A 22,308-nucleotide genomic window follows, 5' to 3' on the forward strand; every position below is an offset into this window, starting at 1 on the left:
AACAAGGAAAACAAAAAACAAACGACAAGATGTCAGGGGTGGGCAGTAAACAGGTGGTTTGGACTATTAAAATATACCTTTTATGATTGGAGACGTTTGATGAATTTTTGAGGCGACAGTGAGCTCGGATTAGTGTCGGCTCGGAATATCTCTTGTCTAAAAAACTAGTTAACTAAAAGAATAGTTTTGCCAACCCTACGCCCAAAAATGACTTTAATCATCACAATCTTATAATTCATTTGCAATTAACCCTCACAGCTACATCTTTACAAAGAGGCTAATAGAAAAAGGGATTTCACAGTAACACCATTATAGTGAAAAATGTCAATGCATTTCAGTGTTTTTAGTAAAGGCAGCGAAGAGGGTCACAGACTGAGTTTAAATGAGAGCCTCTCAACAATAGTGAGGGAGAATAGAGGGGGAAGCGGGTGGGCATCCAATTACTGGAGTTCTGTGTATGTCATCTTGACACCACGTTTGGGTTTCTTCAACAATGCATTAAATACACCATATGTAAAGGCGCCACAGTAGTTATGATGGAAAATCTGAGACATGCAGCTGTACCTATTATCGAGGGAATCAGTCAGCAGTTTAACATAAACAACTCAAAACAGTGTCAATATGTCTATGTTGACAACGTGTCAACATTTTTTAAGTGACTATTTTTTATTGTGCATAAATGGGCCCTATTATGCGCATCTTCAGGATCACATTTGTATGTAGTGCCTCTACTGAGACATGTTAACACGCTTTAACGTTCAAAAAGGTCTTTATTTCTCTCATACTGCCTGTGCTGCTCTGATTGGTTAGCTGGCCGGCTCTTTTGTAATTGGTCAACCGCTTAGAGATGCCCCGCCCTTTAGCCTATCACGTACATTGTGTCGGAGCGCTAGCCAATAGAAGCACGAGTGTACATTGATGGCACTACCATGGGGACAGTTTCTATTCATTTCAATGTGATTCTTCTTGTGTTGGACAGCAGGAAGTCTACACATTTTCTGTAGCAGATTGAAACCCCCCTCCCCCCCCCCCCCCCCCCTCCTGTTTTTACTGCCCCTTTGCCAAAAAAAAAAAAGATCTCTTTTAATGAAGCTTACAATGGTTTGGCCCTTTGCTAGATAATTATTTTTGCAGGATTGTTAGGTTGATGAGTTTGCTGCTTCATGATTGAATACACTTATTGTAGGATGTTTGGATAAATCGTGAAGTAATGAAAAATATCAATCTGTCAGACCTACAGTAATCACCCCTTTTCAGGGTACTTTCTGAGATAAAGTGAAAGTAAAGTAGAAAAAGTGACATTATTATACAACCAACTATTCACTCACTATTTAAGTTAAATCTAGACTTGTGCATCTTCACACGTTTCATCTCCAAATGGCAGCAAATATGAGATTCAGAGTTTCAAAATCTTGAAACATGACCTAAGCAAACTGTAGGCAGCAAGCTCATGTTTGCCCAGCTGGCCTGTCTGATTACTTTATACCAAAGAGATGAGCGAGGCATCAGATCAAACTTTGGCACGTTCAGCTTTTCTCTGGACGGAGTCTCAGTGAGTTTCATAATAAAGTGTGTGCCGCAAATGAAGACTTCTTTACATTCAAGTCAAAATGACAGGTTATTTCTTCTTATATGTAACTATTAGCCATTTTTCCTAAAATTATTTTATGATAGTAAGCTAAATATCTTTGAGTTTTGGATTGTTGATTGGATAAAACAAGGCATAGATGTTACCTAAGACTTTATATTATTGACACATTCATTGAAAATTAAAACAATTGTTAGTTGTCATCTTCAAAATGTAGTTTAAAGGTCCCATGTCATGCTTTTCCGGTTATTACCCGTCCCCTTTTGTGTTATGAAGGTTTTTCTGCATGTAAACGGTCTGCAGAGTCAAAACCCTCAAAGTACACCCTGTAGCGAGTAAAACTCTAACACAGAAAATACCTCCCCAAAACGCCTCATTGGAGATACGTCACTGTCCATTGATTCTTCCGTGTACCGCATGATGTCATGCGTTACCCGGAACAGAATGGACCAATCCGTGGGGCCGTTACGTTACGTCCGCGGAGCCGTTACGTTAAGCCCCCGCTGATTGGTCCAAATTGACCAATCCACAGACTTCCTCACACACACACTCAGTGCATGCAGCTCTGCTGATCTCTCCTCCCTGGCTGCAGGCTGATAACAGACAGTTGGGATTGTGGCGAAATTCTCTCTGCTGACCCATTCTCACAGCGTTTATCAACCTTTTTCTAACTCAATATCAAGCCACACTTATTGGTTTTACTTCGACTGTGACTTTGTGTGTGCTCAGGGTGAGTTTGGCTGTGTTTCGCAGTCTGTCGCTAAACAAGGAAAACACACCTCCACGGAGCTCAGCGCGATTCACAACGTCCCGACCAATCAGAGCACACTGTGCTCACAGGGAGGGTGGGGGATGGAGCTATTGGAGCTACAACGAGCCGTTAAAGGCAGAGAGTGAAATTCAGTGAATACACGTAGTTTACAGAGATGCTGTATGAGAAACCAAAGTGTATAAATCTATTCTAGTACACCTCAACAATGGAATTATGATCAGTGGAAATGGCCATGAAATGGGACCTTTAATACTAAAACGGTACTATAGTGTGAAAAAAAAAACGTGTGTACCCCAGATTTTATGCCATGCATTTTCTGATCTACATTGCTATGTGAGCTTGTGTGAAGCATATACGCATTTATTTCTGTAACATCTAAAGATTGTTTTGATGTGTTTATTTGTTTTATGTTCAGATATACCCATCAAGTTTTTCTGCAACACACATTTCCCCTTGGGAACAGTCAACTTTATATTTAAATATAACGGAACCCTAAATGTCTGAATAGATTCACCTACTTAACAGTTATTGTTTTGGGTGAGAAACATCTTAGAGACTGAAAACACAAAGGCAGCTTGTCTGTAGAACACATTTCATTATAGCGTTTTGCTAATCTCACTTTGTAAATCAATCCTTCAAACGTTGGCCCATTACGTCCTCATCAACACTTTCTTCATCAGCTTGCCAACCTTTAGAGCTGCCATGCAAAACTCTGCAGACAGCTCCTTCAGGTAGTGTTGAAAAAGACAATAGGTGGAAACTGCCCTAACCTATTTGCCAAATGGTCTGTCATCTAATGCCCTGGTGTTGCTCTATTGTCTAATACTACAGCTGAGGCCTCTAAAAGGATTCATCGGCCTAATAAGATGAATGGGCTTTGACCCTGAGGCTGCTAAAAGCCAACCTGGCCAATTTATCTGAGTGACCTCCACTCTTGGCAGAGACGTCCCTCACCTCTCCTGGAAGCCTTTAGGCAGGATCAATACAATAGAGGCAAAACAATCCAAAACAACAGAGAGTATAGAGAAGGTGGGATACAATTACTCATTGCCTGTAACTACCCTGAATGATGTTCTTTGCGGCAAATATCCATATTGTTGTTGATTTAAAAAACAAATCTATTTTATATAAACTGAAACTGTCTTTACTGTAATATATGAATGAGGCGCCATGACTGAAATAATCATATTTAAAGTGGACCTATCATGCTATATTTGAATAATATAGTGTAGGACCATACCTATATAAGGCATATTTATACTTTTTATTTTTCAAAATACCAAACAGATCATGCATTTTAGCCATTCCTCATTTCTCTCAATTTAACACTGTCTTTGCATGGGCTGATTCTGTGAGAACAGCACCATCTACAGGCCTGGCATATGTACTACAGCGTCTCCAGCGCTTTCCAACGGCAATGTCCGTGGCTGTCTCCTCCTGATTGGTGGAGTTGGCCCAATAGCCGTAGCACCACTTCTGTGACGTCATAGAAGTGTTCAAATCTGGATCAGTCTGTATCAGATCCGTTGCAGCCCCTTTTTTAGAGATTTGGGTATGGAGGAAAATAGAGAGGGTTGTGTTTTTCTGACACTTGGTGAGTTCCCTGGAACACCGGGGACACATATTCATGTATACAAGACGTACAAAAGTGCATTTTGCCTGATAGGTCACCTTTAATATGCATAATTTGATTTGGGATTTAAGTGAGTTTTACTTTAAATACTTACATTACAGTTATGCTGCTTATCAGCCATAATTCAATCAGGTATTCTCAAGTCGCAAATGGCAAATGTGAAGCAAGCTGTCAGCTCTATATCAATTCATGAGTAATTTGATTATGCAAACCACAGTAATAGCTATTCCAGGGCCGTGAATGTAACAGCGAGATTTTAAAGCGAAAATAAGATTTTCTCGACTAAATAAAGGATTCTATTTCATGTTCTGTTTATCGTTGTTGGGTCGTGTTCAACCGAGATAAAAGGCTCTGCTCAGATCGGTCACACAGGATACGAAGAAGAGACCCTCTTACACGAGAATACGTTTTCTCTCTTTGAGCATGAATCAGTTTACACGGTATACAATATCAATCGTTGGCCTCAAATCCATATCTGCTAAGTGCTTAGGTTTGCATTGGTGATTAGATGAATTGAACTGAGAACAGTCTGTTACTTGAGCATCCCTTCATAGCCCGGATACCTAATGCCTTCCCTCTGCCTCTGAAGTGACCACAGTTTCAGGATGCTTCGCTCCGGGCACTTGGCCAGAAAGCTTTATGTATTCTGATATCATTCATTTTTAATCAGGACCAGAATATCCTTCAAACCTCTTGCAAGCTGCCTTTGGCTACAACGCATCAATGTTGTTATACTTGTATTGATTCTGCAGTTTTCCTCATTGTCGTTTGTTTAATTTGATTGTTAATATGGCTAATACTCCATAAAATAACTGCTGCACCACTCAATTCAAACGCTTTCTATTTTTTTTCTTTTTTCAGCTGCTCTTTTCTCGTTGCACAATTATGCATTTTCCCACTATAGCATATTGTAGTCACTGAACATATTGTGTGTGTTCAGCATTTTTTACTTGGCTTTCCACTTCCAGGTGCCCGACCTGTCTCTCCTTGCATTGGAAGGGTTTCTTCACATGACTGCTGGGGAAGAAAGGACATGAGAGCAGGGGAGGGGAATCTTCTTCTGTGGTTTAATGAGTTTGACAATGAAAGTGACACTGCGTCCTCCCTGGACCTTGCCGTGTGATCAATCATAACAATGGCTCACCATTTCCTCCTCTGGATAGTGACCTTTCTTCCTTCAGGAGACGAAGTGTGTGTAGGAGGCTGTGTGTGTTCCTCCAGATGTAGTTGTGCCATCACCCAATCAGCCCTTAACGTCCTTATGCATAGCCATAAGGGTCTCCTTTAGCTGGGGAAGTTTTTTATCCCAGGGAAGAAGAAACGCACAATTTAAGGAATACTGATCAATCATATCCTGCCCTATAAATCCTTTTAAGCTTGGAATTTTTTTAAGGGGTGAAGTTAGGTTTATATATTTTTTAAATCCTGTCAAATAGACATCTTATAAGGTTATTTGCCGCGATCACTCCAGTGAGTAGAACTGCCAAGATTTCATGCAAATATCATGAGGGCGATTATTTTTAAGTCTGCTTCTCTCATAGTTTATTGCCCATAACTACAGAAAATAAGCCAATACGACGTCTCATCAGTATCCCGCTAACTGTATTTTCTGTGGTGCCGTGTCCTTTTTCTGTAAGCACAGCATATTACCTCGACTACTTATATAAAGCATTATACAATCCTAAAATATTGGTGCTATCAAACTCATCTTAATATGCTTCAGCCACAAATGTCCCATGTCGGCAATAACGCGTCTAGACACAATTTTATAGCTATTTTTATGCCACTCTTAATTTTTGTTTTATCTTCTCAGCAGTGGTATATACAGTCTATACTGTCTTTAAAACTATATAAAAACCTGATCAATACGGATACAGATCAGTAAAGTATCTCAAGTGGACAAGTTTAAAAAAAAGAAAGAAGCATTTTAGATGGTAAAAAGATAACTCGATGTTCTATAGAGCTAGTGCTTTGTTCATGGATAACTTAAACTTGGTGTGCTCATAGCACAAATCTAAAAAAGGTTAAATAGTATAAATGTATTTGTAGTAAACTATCCAAACAAAGGAAAATATACATATACTATTGTTGGAATTAGTAGGAAATATTCCTAGGAAAAAGAGGGTTGAATAAACACTTTTCCTTAAGAAATATACAGAGGAGTTGAGAGTGCCTTTTTGCCACAAGAAATATCTGCAGGTTTTTCAGAGGCAGAGTACAGCCCTGACAGCTTCCTATGAAACCTTTGCTGCATATAGGATGATACGATACTGGCTTCTGGGAGGAAAGAAAAAAAAAAAGTTTCTCTAAGCTTCCTGCAGTGAGTGCTTGCTACTAATTGAAGGCACCTCGAACATATGAACAAATCTATAAATGACCTGTTTTAATCTGAAACTTTGACAACAACATTTGGATTTGCAGACATGTCCAGATATTTAACCTGCTCGATATCTCACGGGCCTTTGCACCACATTGGCGGATCTCTATGGTCGCGTCTCTGAAGACTGACACAATGCAATCCTTGAACAAGGGAGTTTGCGCCAATTTGCCTCCGTTCTGCGGCTTTTGTCGTTGATCTCCAAAAACTGTCATATAGCGGAAAATCGGGGCTGAAATTGTGGAGTGTAAGAGAACACAGCCCTTTGAAAATGTAGGAAAAACTAATCCATGCCCCCATCCTTAGTGAAGGCTATAGCTTTGATGTGTTATGTTGAAACCAGCACACTACAGTAGGTCTACATCCTGTGTACAAGGCTCCATCGACATCTTTCACCCTCTTAACTCAGGCAAATGTTAGAGACATTTTTCAAACGGCTAAAGCCACTTGAGAGAGAAACCTTTTAATTTGTGCCATTGTTGGAGCTAGATGAAATGTGCACATGACAAAAACCCTCTGAAATCCTGACTGAAGTCAAGGCCTTTTAATGAAACATTTATTAACGTGTGTATAAAACACTCTAACACACTTCCACTGCCATTGAAATGATCCAGCTGTATAATTTGTAGTTAACAGTTTGCATTTAATTGCTTGTGTCAAAAAGAAAACTAGGGCAGCTCAACAAAATGTTTTTGGACAAATTGTCATCATTATACTTGGCCGCTTAATAGGAGTTTCGACTGGTCTATTTTGGTTTTATGATTATTAAAACAGTGCATTGTTTAGCATAATTTACTTTCCGTAATAGAGTCTTTGAAACGGTTTTATTGTTTAGTTGCATGTTAAATTCGATTTGTAGCTTTTTCGGCAATACAGCAGGTTTTGGGTCAGTGATTGGTTGAAGGACACCTTGGAAACAATGCACAAAAGATCTTTTTTCAAACCCACTGTTCAGAGAAAAGACAGGCAAGCGTGACATAAGATGTATGACAACAAGCAGAATAGAGACGTTCTCTACATTTAGATGAGAACACAACAGAACAATCACACTGACTTCCAACTTTTTGATTGCAAACATCCAATTGGGAGCAGCACAAAGGTCAAAGCCACAGCACCATGACAATAGATATAACAAATATTCCCGTGTCCCAAGATATGGAAGAGGAAGGAGATTGTGAAAGGAAAAAGACAAGAAACTAAACAGATCGGTGGGTTGGTGCTAGTCTGGGGACGTCGTCTGAACACACCCAGCGGCACTCCAGGAAAAGAGAGAAAATCTATTTTAGCCAATATGAAATAAAAAAAAAAGATATATATACAGTGTAGTTTTTTGTGACTGCTCAACTTTTGTCAAGTTCTTTCAGCAATAAATATTGTACTGCTTTAAATTCACACTTGATATTGTTTTTACCTTGCAATATAGTTACCAAGCAATCAGTGTAACACATCTCAGGAGACGTGAGATGGATCTGGGTTTCTACAAATATTCATGGTTGCTGAGGAGACACCAGTAAGACATGTAATTATGAATTATGAACAACTTCTTAATCTGAGTTTCTTTCATTGATATGCATAGGGTATAAAATGGCTTCCTGACGATTTCCGTATTGCATGGTAATACAATCACTCAATTAGGTTGTGTGATGAAGTGAAATGAGCCATTTTCTCTCGAGGACAGTAAATAGCGGCCCTCGTAATTGACAACTGCAGAGTCATTCCTAATCGTAATAACATGTCCTGCGATCTGGCCCCTCCAAGTGATTAGACTGAGCCAAGAATGGGCTAAAACGGGGCTGTCAGTGATACCGGGCAGAACTGGGTAAAACTTAAGTGACAGAAAGTTGATGAGGACAAACATTGAAACTGGAATTTTTTTCCCTGTCATTTATGAGCACGATGGCGGAGGTTGAGTATCAAACTTTGTGCTGAAGTTGATACAATCAGTTGATTACACATTACTGGGATAACAGAGAATAAATTGCTCAATATTTTGATAACGGTTTTAATCATTCGAGTCATTTATGGCACAAATAAGCCTAAATAGTGTGGGTTAAGCTTCTAAAACGTGAGGCTTGGCTCTCTTTTTAGTTTTCTGTGTTATATCAATCGAATAGTTTTGGGTCTCGGACCAAACAAGACATAAAAATGGCGATTATTTCTCATCATTTTCTGATGTTAATAATTTGTTGATTACATAATAGTTCACATAATAGTTTTGGATTTTACATTACATGCACAAAGAAAAGGTCTACTGTGTTAAGTGTCTGTAGTGAAATACAGAGGACCTTGTTTTAAAGTGAATATTTTTCAGACTTCAAACGGACAGCATAATTGCAAATTAGCATTTAAAAAAAAGGATCTCTTTTTTAGAAACTTAAATATTGAGTCTGAAAATGCAAGGTTTTGATTTTCAAAGTTGATGTTGCCCAATATTTATACCAAAAGTTATGCCAAAGACTGTTCTTTCATATAATGAATGCTTTAATTAACACATATTTCCACATCAACATGTGTCTTCACGTGCATGATATTAGTATGAAATCTATCATCACCATATAATTCCAAGAAAATCTGTTTTCCCTTATTATCATGCAAATGTATTCAGCTAGACACTCCAAAGTCTAATCATATCATCCACTCTGTAGGGGGTAGCTGTGGTGAGAGCCGAAAGTTTTTCACCATGTGTTTCTGTTATGTTAATTTGTCTACACACAGATATAGTCCACCGATAAAACAACAGGACATCGCACAAATACAATTCATCACGGTGTTGAGCTGTTAAAGGATAGCTAAAAATTCCAATATCGTGGTCAGTTTGTCATTTGCTTTAACAAAAGTTCAAATGTCTCCAACCTTTGCTCCGCACAGAAACAGGGCAATGACCTCCTCCGCGCTTTCAAAGTACTCCAGGATAAAAACCTGAAATCCTTTCCCAACACTGATGAGCACAACACCTGCCATGACACCTCAGCACGTCATCGCCCTATCCCGCATCCCCTGTCACCCCGAGCACTAACAATGTGAGCACTTAACCGGTGACAGCGGCAGCAGGCAGTGATGACAATAAATGATGGCAATCAAAGTGCGCCTCCTCCTTTGACGAGGAACGAAATGAAGCTCAGCCACCTTTCCGGCTCCTATTAACAAATGATGAAACTGTTTTCTCTGCCACTCCTGTAGTGTTCTTCAAAAAAACATCAACGATGGACGGCCCTTTTGACCAAAAAAAAAACTCTCTGATGTTATTTATTCTTTTTGTGGCCGCATTGTGCCATATTGAATTACGAAAGTAGCGAGGGAGGATTTCTACACGCTAAGATCAATAGGCTGATTCCACTGTCACAATATAAGCCAGAGATCTGAGACAGCAGTCTGACAGATGGCGTGTCACCTCCGTCAGTGTGACGTCCCGCGTGCGCTTGTGTTTAAATGCCTTCACTTTTGCTTCATTTTTTCTGTTTTGCAGAGATAGTGAGAAACAAAGTGAGATATGCGAGTGCGTGCAGGCATATGTGTGTGAGGCAGGAGAGGGGCAGAAACGCAGAGTGAGAGAACAGGAACACGTGCACACAGAAGCATGTTCGAGGGGTGTCTGAAACGCTTTCATACTCCCACCCAAAAAGCCTTTGGTGCTTGCTGTGCTACAGCACACTTTGCTGTGACTCCTCTACTGATTTAATTAACCTTTGCTGGCACTGTTCACACCATTTCTGTGAGCCATACCCAACTGTAAAATGTGTACGACTGCAGTGTCGACCTGTGACTTTAACAAATTGAAATTATTTTCTGATACATTCTCTCGTAAACAATCCCGGACTCGAACGAGGCAGTAAAGACATGAAAAACATCAAAGGGACACACTTTTTTCCTCTGAGTCTACTTGGGACAAAAGGTGCAGGTCAAGGCAAGCGATGCTTCATTAACAAAAGGATGACAGGCATTGCAGGGGAAGTCCCTTTCTGGTAACCAGGGGTCAGCAGAGCCCAAGCCCCTCCACCCGGCAATAAACCTCATGTGTGACGGTTTACACATCACGATGTACTGCAATGCCGTAGCTGCAGTACCTAACAAGTCAGTGTGTGCTTTTTCACACCCTATTAGGAATACAACTCAACTGGGCCATGCTATGTTTCTGTTTGGTGCAGTCATTCATGTTTTATGAGGGGTTCATATTGATTCTGAAGGCAGCACAGTCGACATTAGGGTCGGAAAAAAATTCTCAATGTTCACTTTGCCACAGCAGTTATATGTTGACCTAATGACCTCAAATATGAATATTTATTTCACAAAAACACTTAAACTGTAATGTTAAAAAAAACATTGCAGGAAAAAGCTATAGCAGCTGCAGAATGGCGGCTCCATCAGTGGGCTTTGTTCACAAGGTAAGACGTCTGCCTTTTGAAATGAGGACATTTTCTCTCCTCAATTGAAATGTTTCGCCTGTGTTTTTTGGTGGTGTTGAATCTTACATTTAAAAAGTCATTTTAAACTGTGGTGGGTTCCCAACATTAATTACATTCCATCTTCTGCAGAGCATCTTAAAATTCAATTTTACTTAAAGGCCAAGAGTGCATGAAAGTACAATTATGCATCTCTCATTTTTCTCCCAAGATATTTAAACAAATTGAAATATTTCACCGACGGCTGAATGGCTGCGTGGGATTAAATACACGAAGGACGTCAGATGACCCACATTCTAACCCTGCAGAGCAAATAATGCCTCACTAAAGACCGAGGTCACCTTATGAAACCAGTGCAGTGTTAAAGTATTTCATCTTTAACTAGTCTTTGAAAAGAAAATATAATGTCTTGCTCCTGCTGTCATTACAAATACAGGACTATTCAAAGACAAATCAATTACCATTGAAATAAATCAAGTTTACAAAAGCAACACTAGAAAACTAATTAGGGCCTAACACTATATAAATGAATTTCACATTATGTAGATTTAAGTGATGAATTATATAAAATAACTAATACTTTGTCACTGTTGGAATGGGGCTTTAGTTTTATACCTTTCTCTTCTCTTAATCTTCAGGAATTAACATGCTTTCAGAGATTCTCATACTGCAAGAATTACAATTACAGAGAACTGGTTAAATCTCCACTTTGTCTCACTTCCACTGTTGAGTGCAAACATCCTTTATATAAATCAGGGTGCCACTTATCGCAGGATTAAGCTCCCTACAGACAGGAAGTTATAAAACTATACAGCTGGTACATGTCACAGCGATAATGTAACAAGAAACAGTAAGAACGATTATGTAAATGTGTGTGTACATGTGCAAAGATGCGTGAGCGTGTGTTTGTGTAAGGCGAGCTATAACTGTCAGGTATAGGCAAGCATTTATCTAAATAACTGCAGGGGGAGAAATCACCTTTGTACTTTCTAAAAAACATCACCATAAGCAGGGTCATATTCAAAAAAGTAATTGATATATTTGTTAAAACTAACATTTTAGATACATTTGAGAGTTGTATGTCTTCAAGGTGTTTTTTTCAAAGAAAATAAATACATTTTGAAAGCTTAGTGAATTTTAGGGTCGTGTTGTAAATAGTATATTATAGTGCCATTAGTTCAAACATAGATACCACATGGAGATGATTGTCGAAACTTGAAAACCAATAAAACAGAGGCTTTAATCAATCAGTTTAGTTTTCAAGGGATTTTATCACTAGCAGGGGATTTTCTTAAGTGTAAAATCAATGAAAGCTGTTAAACAGACATCGTTTTTCCTCTGACTTCTTTATTTCAAAATCATAAAACATGTGTTAGGTTGTTAGCTGTTTTATTGGCCATGATAATTCAATTATGGGCTTTAAAAAATAAAAATTAGAAAAAAGAAAATGCAAGAAAAACACATAAAATCAATCAACTTTTTTTTTAAAGTTGACAAATTATCTTAAAAAGTATCTTAATTAACTGACAGCTCCTTCACTTTTACAAAAATACACTTCATGTAATATGTTGTAGCCTAAATACAAATGTACCACTTCAAAAAAAAAAAACGCCAATATTATTCTGTCTCTGTGGCTGCACTCAGCGGATCATTTCAAAAGCTGCGGATCAACAGCACCACAACTCTAGCTTCATTTAGAAAAAGCCTGACCTCCTCTACTTGGATCGAGAAGGTTAACATTTGCAGATGCCGCACTCTGTGAACGTTCGCACAGGTTCGGTACTTGTCTGTGTCGTACACTCTGTAGAACAGAGCGAATTAGAATGAAATATTGAGTTCATTTATGAATAAGTGGGGCTGAACGGCCCCTTGTCGGAGCTTCTGCGTTCATATTCAGTTGATGGAAACCTTTGGATGGGTCATTTCTCTTAGCTGCTTCATTAAATAGTGAAAGTCAAAAGTGCAATGCCTCCTCTCAAAAAAAAAATTAAAAAGAGACCAAGATCTAAAGAGGTGGAGTGGGCAAGGTTTTTCGTTATGAAATCTAAATGACAAAAAGGACATTAGCTCCAAAAATAAAAGATATTTCATTATACCACGACACACAGTATTCCTACTTCTCTACATGGGCAGCATTTTAAAACATCTGTGCAGTTAAAAAACTACACACACAAAATAAATTAGTTCTTGCATGTTTCTGCTTTTATAAGATTAAAAACACACGGCACCTGGGATAGATAGTCGGTATTGTTTATTTTCCTATAATGAAACTAATTGAGACGATAGAGAGTTAGATAAGGTCTCAGTGGGACGTTGTATTAACGGGAGCCAATCAGAAGCAGCTTCTTGAGACGCTTTCAAAGGAAACTCCAGAGGAGGTATGCCAGAGGGGCGCAGGGTGGAGTGTGTGTGGGTGTGTGTGCTCATGCAGTAAGTGGCGGGGGGGGCAGGTGCAATCGAAGCCCAATGGAGAACCTATTGACGCTGCGTTGTCCCGGAGAATAAAGCAATGAATGTTGACATGGTTTTGTGTTTGGCATGTTCACCAACAAATATGAGTGGATTGGAGCACTAAGGAGGTGAGGGTTATGTTTACCGGGCCCTCTGTGGTTGGACCCAGCTTTTAGTGACTCATAAATGCATACAGTGGACTGGGCCAAAGCAAAGGCCAGACACTGGAACAAATACACGGGTGGGGATTTTGATGGCATTTTGAAAAGGTAGAAGACTTACTCAGCTCCCCCCCCCCCTGGAGACAAGCTCACTATGATGAATACTGCCATTAAGAAAATGACTTGTCTCAAATGTCAGACTGCAGCCAATGTTTTAAGAATAAAAATTGATAGCACATGAACACAAGACATTTTCCCTTTTACCCCCTTTTTCTTTTTTAAATGTTCTTGCCAGGAAAGTGTAATCAACTCTAATTATGTTTAACTGCCTGCCACTCTTTGAGATCATCAGTTTCTTAAAATAATTGGAGCTTTATATTCAATGTCTTTTAATGGTGATGGCTCACACTATGATGATGATGAATGATGTCTAATGTCAGCAGCACTTAACATCAGAGGATATTTTTTAAAGCTTTACACTCAAACATATGAAGATGAGAGGATCAATTCAATGACATGGGGGAAATATTGCCAACTAAAAAAAATGTCTGAAAAGACGCAATGAATGTAAACTAAAACAAATAATGCAGGGAGATGAAATAATGTTAAAAACCAGATCTACATTTCATTTTAACGTACATTAAAAGAGATAGAAAATGTCTTTGTCAGATGCAAACTGACCTTGTAAGAGGTAACGGTAGCAGAACTAAAACTAAAAATATGTTTCACAAAGTGTCAATTCAACAAGAATACGCATATGCAGCTACTTTATACGCATTGCCGCCATTTGAGGAAACAAAGATTTGCTCTCTTCAAACAGAGAACCTCAATCCTCTGTCTCAGGTTCCCAGCATGATCAAATTTGCACTTCAAACCATCCTAGCCATTTAATCAGCCATTGTGCATGCCTAGTCAACCACTGCAGAATTTCTAAGCAAAATATCAGACTGAGGCACACAAAGCTATCTTTGATTATACGCTGGCCCGTGGGGAAACTTTATCAAACTCCTTTGCTTCCTGTGGAGAAGAACCAGGTGACTATAGGAACTGCTCAATCTCTGGGCCACATTTTTTTTCTGCACACAGCAAGGAATCACTCCTTTGATCCAAAGAGAGGCAGCTGCAAATTCCCCTCCAGATACCGGCTCCACCAATCACGCTTACGCTTCCTTCAACCAATCAGGGCCTTGTCTCCAGCGCCAAAGCATAATCCAACCTACTGCTGCCTTTTATACATGCCGATTCCCTCCTCCTTTTGCAGAGTGGTGTGAGCTGCAAACAAATAAGCATTTTCAGGTTGAAGAATCAAAAGTGTGCCCTACTCACCCATCTCGTTGTCGGATTTATTGTCCATTTCCGTGTCAGTGAGGGTGAGTGCTGAGTTAGAGCGACTGGAGAGGCATGAATCCTGCCCAGAGTTTGCCCCCGTTCCCCAAAGAGTCATGGTACGTTCCGGTGATACAGGCTCATGGTTCTCTGTAGCGCCCGGCCCTCTGGAGTAGCTGCTGAGGGGGTGGGAGAGGCCCGTCTCAGGGCAGATCGCCAAGCCTCTGCGGGACTGGGGCTCACAGATTCCAAGTTGCCTCAGCGAAAACGTCTGGCCTGTGAAGGATAGGAGTTGTAAAGTTAACAAACCAATCAACAACAACATTAATGGCCAAGTGCGGGGATACTTAACAAAAACACTTAACCTGAGAGCAGGGTGCAAGGAGAAGGGGTAATGTTGAATTAAAGTCTTAACAACATCCTCTCACACTCATCACCTTGTAAAGATGCTTAGAAGCTTTTTTCTCTAACTTAAATCACCTAAATCACACTGCAGCTAAAACCTGATTCTGTATTAGATTAGCTGTTCAAGATTACCTACTTTAATTAGCTATCTAAACCAAAACAAACCAAATTAAAGTCAAGCCCTTTGTGTTAATCCAAACATATACAAAATTAAACATTTTTAAAAATAGTTTCAGACACAGCCCGTTTTAGAATACTTTATTACCATAATTTGGTCGTTTCTTCTCTTGTAATGTTATTTTGTTTCTTAATTTGTAAAGCCTTCAATGACACTGTGGCATTTAAGCAAAACAAAGTTATTACATTGAAGACACACAAATGTTGCAGATAAATTAAAATACCTCATCGTGACTTTACAAGAAAGCTTCAGAAAAAAACCAGAATATTTTCTTAATGTTTAACTGCAAAGCTGTCATTTTCAAATATATATTCTATGCATGCAATTGTATTATGTGTTCCTTTAGGTCAGTATCGTAATGATAGACAGAGTAAAAAAATATTAATTAAATTAAAAATGGTTTGAGCCAAAACCTTCCTTTTCTATATTGTATTTCGGTGTGTTTTAGATGTAAATAACATCAAACTAATTTGAAGGCAATAATATGTAACATGTGTGTACTTATATAACAAAATGTATTGGCAATGCAGTATTATTTATAAGTATGACATTGTTAAGAGTTCAAGGTCATATGTGTCAACATGGTTAAAAATACAAAAATAAACACTGCACTTTTGAAAAATGTGTTCATGATGATCTAACATATTTTTTTTAATGTATATATCTCAACTAGAAGTCAAAAAGTTTTTTTATAATGTCTCTTTGTAATATATTTAGTTGTCATGGAATTGATGCAGAAAAACACTTTCAAAGTAAGTGTGGCACATCTGAAAATGAAGATTTCTGAAAATGTTAAAATGCTTCCGAAAATAGATTCCCTCACATTAAAATTCACATCATTTAAAATGATCATTAGATAAAGACATTTTCATACACCATCACACCCACACACACACACACACACACACACACACACACACACACACACACACACTTGAGCAGATACTGTAGCTAATGTACACTCATTTACACAAAATATGTTATTTTTCCACAACCGAATGAATAACATTAAGTCTGACATTTACTGTGATTGTATAAGAAACAATGTCATTGACATTAAATTCCAAGATTTAAAAAAGAAATAAAGAAAAAAGGCATTCTTCCCACAACTTCATAATAATCCTATTAATACTAAAATGGGCACCAATTAGCAGAAAGGAAATGTAAGGGAGAAATGGATAGATTTTCTAATTGCAATTTTGCGAGCCAAAAGAGTACCATTACTGCTCAAACTTTTTAATTACAGAAATTAGAGCAGTTTCTAACAGCCAATTAAAGGACAGGGTTATTTACTGGGAGCTTTCCTTTCATATTTTAACAGCATGAACATTTTATAAGGTCGGACATCTATCCCAACCAAAGTAAGTTTTCTCTTAAAAGGTGGGGAAATAAAAGTAAATTCTGGCATAGCAGACTTTCTTTGTCAAACTTGCACACAATTAGTGGGAGATACAAATGGTGAGTAAACACAACAAACAAAATCCCAGCACCCATTTTAAATTACCAATGACATTTAACTAATTTAACTAATACTAATAAACATTAAATCATAATAAGGGATATAAGAAATGTGTTGTATGTATATGTATGTATATCTCTGACAAACTGGATCTTTACATGTATTTTTCAGAATTGTGGATAATTGTAGAACATTCTTAATTGTGTAACTACTTATGATACTTTCTGTATAACCAGGATCCATTAACTGTGGGCTTTAAAGTTAAATATAATTGTCTTCTACTTATCCATGTCAGCTTTAATACCCACTTAGCTGATATTATGGAGATTCATCAGACAAATGTTAGGAAATCAGAATAAACATTTGCTCTTGCTAACCTGGCCTGCTGTACTCTGCGCTCTCCTTGTGGACCATCTCTTTGACTCTGCCTCCGAACAGCATCCGGGAAGGGTCATGTTCGAAAGCCTGGAGCGTCTCACTGGAGCTGTAGGATTGCTGAGTGGGTACGCGGCAGGGTCCCTCCTCCCTGCCAGCCGAGGAGGCGGTGTATCGGCGTTCCCGATCCTTGTCTCTCTCGCAGAATCTCTCTCGGTCTCTCTGGCTCTTGGACAGCGAGCAGAAAGGCCGCTGCTCCCTCACCCGTTCCATGCTGCCTGCATGCTGGGTATCCAACTCCCTCCCCTGCACCACCACGCTATCCTGGGAGTCTTGCCACTGGATTATTTTAGTCTTTTCCCCTCCTTCTCTTCCTCTCCTCGTTGTATTGCTGTACCCCCAAAGTCCCCTCCTCCCCACTTTTGAACCTCTGTCGGTCTCTTCTTTAGTCTATTCAGGCTTCGGTCCACTCTACCTGGAGAAAAAGAGAGAGAGGAGAGGAAAGGAAGCAAGGAGCTCAGATAACACTAATCCATCTGCTTCATCTTCAAAAGTACACACTTATCCCCTTCTCAGTGCCCCACCCCCACCGCTACTGCACCATCCCTGAAACCTCACCCGTGAACTCTTGTCATACATGACTTCCCCTCTTAAGAGAAGATCACCTCCATATTCTGTCTGCTTCAGTATTCAAAATTAGGTTCACTTTCACGAAGCGTCCACCTTTTTCACATCAAGTAAAAGTAGTTTTTACTACAACTCGAGGTAGTTGCACATAATAACATTTTAATGAGTAAAATAACATTGAGCCTTTCAATTTTCCCATGACGATAAGCTAAAATGAACATCCCCCGAGTGTCAGTGGCCGGTTAAATGACGGGTGAATCAATACATCACGGTGGCAACTGACTTTTTGACACAATCATATCACGCTTTAATTTTTAATTTAAACTGTAACTCATACATAATTATAATTTTGACCCTTGATACGCATGTTAACCCAGTGTCAAACGCTGCACACAGAGCAGTGGAGATGATGAGTGTGATGACACATTTCATGGAAAATCGCATACCTGCTGTATTTATGTAAAGTATGGTGTACCAGTCAGTGACATAGTGAGAGAAAGATAGGGTTGGTTTGCCGAAATGAGTAGAAATAAATACTATTCCTCTCTATGTGATGCTTATAATTCAGATTATGTTCGAGATTTGGTCTGAAATTCTGCATCCTATCGAATAAAATGAATTGAATTCAAGTTAGTGTTGTTTTTTAATGTTATTTGGGTCAACTCTGTGAACTGTACCTCGTGTGAAAAAAGAAAGAAACCCATGTCTAATCTTGTATTCAAAAGAGGCTCTGAAAAATATTTTTAGGAAAAATGCAAAGCTGTGTTTGCAGTTTAGCAGCCTGATACAGTTAAGAAGAAAACACACATTTTCCATACACATATGTTCTTTTATTAAGCTTAAAAAAAAAGAATTCAGTAACATTGTAGTTCCCCAAACATGGCACTTTCATTGGTTCACTGAAACGACCTTATATTAAAGTGTGTTCAGTGGACTATCTAGTATAGTATCTAGAGTATTATAAAACTATCTGCAGTAGTACAATGTTATTCTTAATTAATGGTTTTATCATTTAAACTAATATATCTTGAGTAAAATGTAACATTTAACAGATTGTAATGTATGTGAGTATTTAAACCAAGGAGTTAAATATATCAAGAACAAACAGTGATAGGAAAATGTAGCTTTTAAAAATGCACACCTTTCAATTAAGGCAAAAATACCTAATTGTCAAACCCTGCCTATGACCTATATGTCCCAATCTCTTAATTCAAAGAAGACACTCTCAGGTGGAGGCAGAGCTCCAAAATTTGAAGGACAAGAGGGATGAGAATGTGACTAATCCGTAAAAAAAACCTTGAGTGGAATGAGGATGGGAGCCACGGTGTGTCAGAAGTGGTTATTACCAGCCATTTTCCACTGCCTCCTGACACACACACACACACACACACACACACACACACACACACACACACACACACACACACACACACACACACACACACACACACACACACACACACACACACACACACACACACACACACACACACACACACACACACACACACACACACACACACACACACACACACACACACACACACACACACACACACACACACACACACACACACACACACACACACACACACACACACACACACACACACACACACACACACACACCCCTCTCTTGGCTGAGCTGTACGACTAGGGTATCCTACTCCTTCTTTCCCCAAATGAGATCTACTTCGTTTCACATCAAGCATCAAAACCTTCCAACAGGATGGCATACTGTCGCGGTGCAAAAAAGCACCGGGCCCAGAGAGAATTCCCCAAAACTGAGGCATTCGCGGGTGGAGCAGAGCAGAGGATGCAGGGATAATGAAAATGGTGGGCTGTTCTAGGCCTCTTAAACTTATTTTTCTCTCAGAGTTGCTGGATATCACCCTGTTCCCCAATGGGCTTAGTTGCAATCAGTGACACACTCTTTTGTAACCCTGACACTCAAGTCTACCCCTACAAACACTTGTTTTACGATACCACAGGACATCTAAATCACATCTCATCACTTTCAGGAAATTGTACACACCCGTCCAGATTGGCAGATTAATGCACAGGATGAGTGCTAGCACACACGCCCAGAAGCCTCCCTGATTACGATGCCCCTCTTCTTTATGGACTTGTAAAGGGATTCACCGTCTGAAAAACAGCTAATGCTACAAGTCTTACGCCCTGAGCCGCGAGCCCCTCACTATAGGAGGAAATGGATTTGTGTCCTAATCAGCTATAAGCCCTTGAGTGACCAGGCATGTCCCCATATAAACATTTATGCTTTACTCCGAGGACCAGAAGGTGCCATCTTTTTCACAGCTCATCAAAGTGTCCTGGCCGTACACACATGGGGACACTATCAGGATACAAGAGAGACATTCATGGTAGTTTAAATTATGTACAAAAAAGGTCATAGAGGCTCTTGGGGGGATTCCATTGTGTTTCTGCAGGCTTTAAATTTCAAAGGTTTTAACTACAGTATGACTACTTTAAGCATGTGAAGAATACAAGCCAGTCTGTCTTGCCTTGATTATGCGAAATATGCCTCTAGTTACCCTACTGAGGATACACACTAATCTATGAAGAGGGACAGAAGTGCAGAAAAATCTAAGTAATGGGAAGACGAGTCTGATTAAATTGGAAGAGAAATATTTGCCTGAAAAATCTCAAATGTATACCAAACCTGTGCACCTTTTTTTATTTCTGATATAACTCACTTCCATATTACCTTTACCTTCGATCATGCAGTGGCAACGGGACAGTCGGTCGCCCACGACCACTGAGTGGAACAGTCGACACTGCAAAAATGAGTGACACACAGAGATCCTCTGGCGAGCCAGTGAGGCACGGAAAAAGACAGTTTATGATGTTCGCAGGGCAGCTCCACGCGTCCCAACGACTCCCATGCCAGTTGACTACAGTCCCCCCGACGCCTGGTACTGTCCTACACCTCACACCTTATTTGAAGCATAGACCATAAACCATCTGTATAATATGGTGTGACGAAACGGTGTCCAAGTCAATTGGCTCTTCAGGGCAGTTGGAGAGGTTTCAAGGATCGAAGTGAGATTTACTTGTTTCATGTCTGACATTCAGTTATTCATCAAAGATGAGAGCGGGTGTGTTTTATGCTTCCAAATGGGGATTTGGAAAAGATGACCAAAGGGTACAGCAACATTCTTAAGATGTCCTGGAACCAATAACTTGTTTTATACAAAATGTATTAAATATTCATCTGATATACATGGTGCGTTATTCATCAAAAGCTCAAAAGGGAAGTGTCATTTTTGATGCTTCAAGCAAGCATGGTCAACAAGGAGAATAACTTTCTAGGCAGGGCTGAATCGAATAGTCACTTGATTAGTGCTGAAACAACAAATCAATTAATTGACTAAGTCGAGAGACAGAAAGTGATCCAATTGTGGAAAAGTCAGGGTCAGATTTATTCCCCAAGGAAAAATAACATGTTATGTCTGGTTCTAGCTTCTTGGTGTTAGGATTTGCGGCTTTTCTGAGTTTTATATACGTTGTTTGTTGAATATCGTTAGGTTTATGACCCCATTTGAGCAAACAATGCAGTTTGACCAGATTAACTTGGGCCTGGATTTTTTTTTCTTTACCTTATTACAAAATAACCAACAGCCAAATGTAAATATGTATTAAAGAATTCATCATACATACATTAGAAAACTAATCAGCTGCCCTTTGGATAAGTTATCTTCATTTTAAAGAGGAAACTTGCTTCCAATATTTTAGCAATTTGTCTGCAACATTAAAAACTTGAATTAAATAAAACATAAACATGTATTATTTAATTAATTGAATATGCTTAATCAGGACGGTTTGGTAGTGGGTAGACCAGATATAAATGATAGAGATAACACAATGTTAACAGATTCAGATGTTAATGTTGCTACATCCTGATTGGTGCATGGAAGCACATGACATCATGATGTTTCAACTGAGCCCCGCCCACATCAAACCGGGTAAAAGAACATAAAGAAATATAAAAATCTCTCATGTGAAATAAACACACCAGCACATAATGTGTTCCTACATGAAACTATGACAACAGTAAGAAGCTTATTGAGACAATGTATTTTTGGGGTTTATTTATCGGAGCAGACGGCCACTGGCTTTGATGTTGGATTTTTTTAAACAGATTAACAACAATATCAATAATCATTACTCAGAGCTGAGATATCTTGAAACAGAAAAAAAAGTTGAATCAATAATTAACCTAACAAACAACTACACTGGCTTACAGTGAGCTAGCACACACTCCTGACATCAGCACACAAAGCATTGTGCAAAAAGTAGCGACCGCTGAGCAGAATGCTGAAATGGCAACTCTTCTCCAAGCCTTTGTTCTGTAATTATATTTCCACAGGGCTGCTGTACAAATCAGCTCAGATCTCCCTGTCGGTGACCTCTGTAAATAACGGTAATAATAAAGAGTGCACTTGTCGTTGCGTCCCTCCAAGACAATCCACCTGTCACCAAGTGGCCGGGGCCCGTCCCCCTTCCCCCCCCCCCCTCCTTGTCTTGTTGTTGGCCAT

At 39.2% G+C, this 22,308-nt stretch overlaps 1 protein-coding gene across 12 annotated transcripts in view; it reads right to left on the minus strand.

The window, feature by feature from the left end:
- The window catches only part of LOC307030967 (teneurin-3), a 202,704-nt gene that overhangs the window by 116,087 nt on the left and 64,309 nt on the right, over nucleotides 1-22,308 (minus strand). For 10 of the 12 annotated variants that reach the window (XM_079667623.1, XM_079667619.1, XM_079667622.1 and 7 more), the window contains exons 2-3: nucleotides 17,128-17,600; nucleotides 14,709-14,984 (exon numbers count right to left, since the gene is read on the minus strand). The exons of 1 other annotated variant lie outside the window; for it this stretch is intronic. In XM_079667623.1, coding sequence (XP_079523749.1) covers nucleotides 14,709-14,984; nucleotides 17,128-17,398 — 547 coding nt within the window. In that variant the 5' untranslated portion in view covers nucleotides 17,399-17,600. The remainder of the gene's footprint in view (nucleotides 1-14,708; nucleotides 14,985-17,127; nucleotides 17,601-22,308) is intronic. One more of the 12 variants, XM_079667614.1, reaches the window with a different exon arrangement.

Source organism: Notothenia rossii (assembly GCF_949606895.1).
Source record: "Notothenia rossii genome assembly, chromosome: 3".
NCBI classification, from domain to species: domain Eukaryota; kingdom Metazoa; phylum Chordata; class Actinopteri; order Perciformes; family Nototheniidae; genus Notothenia; species Notothenia rossii.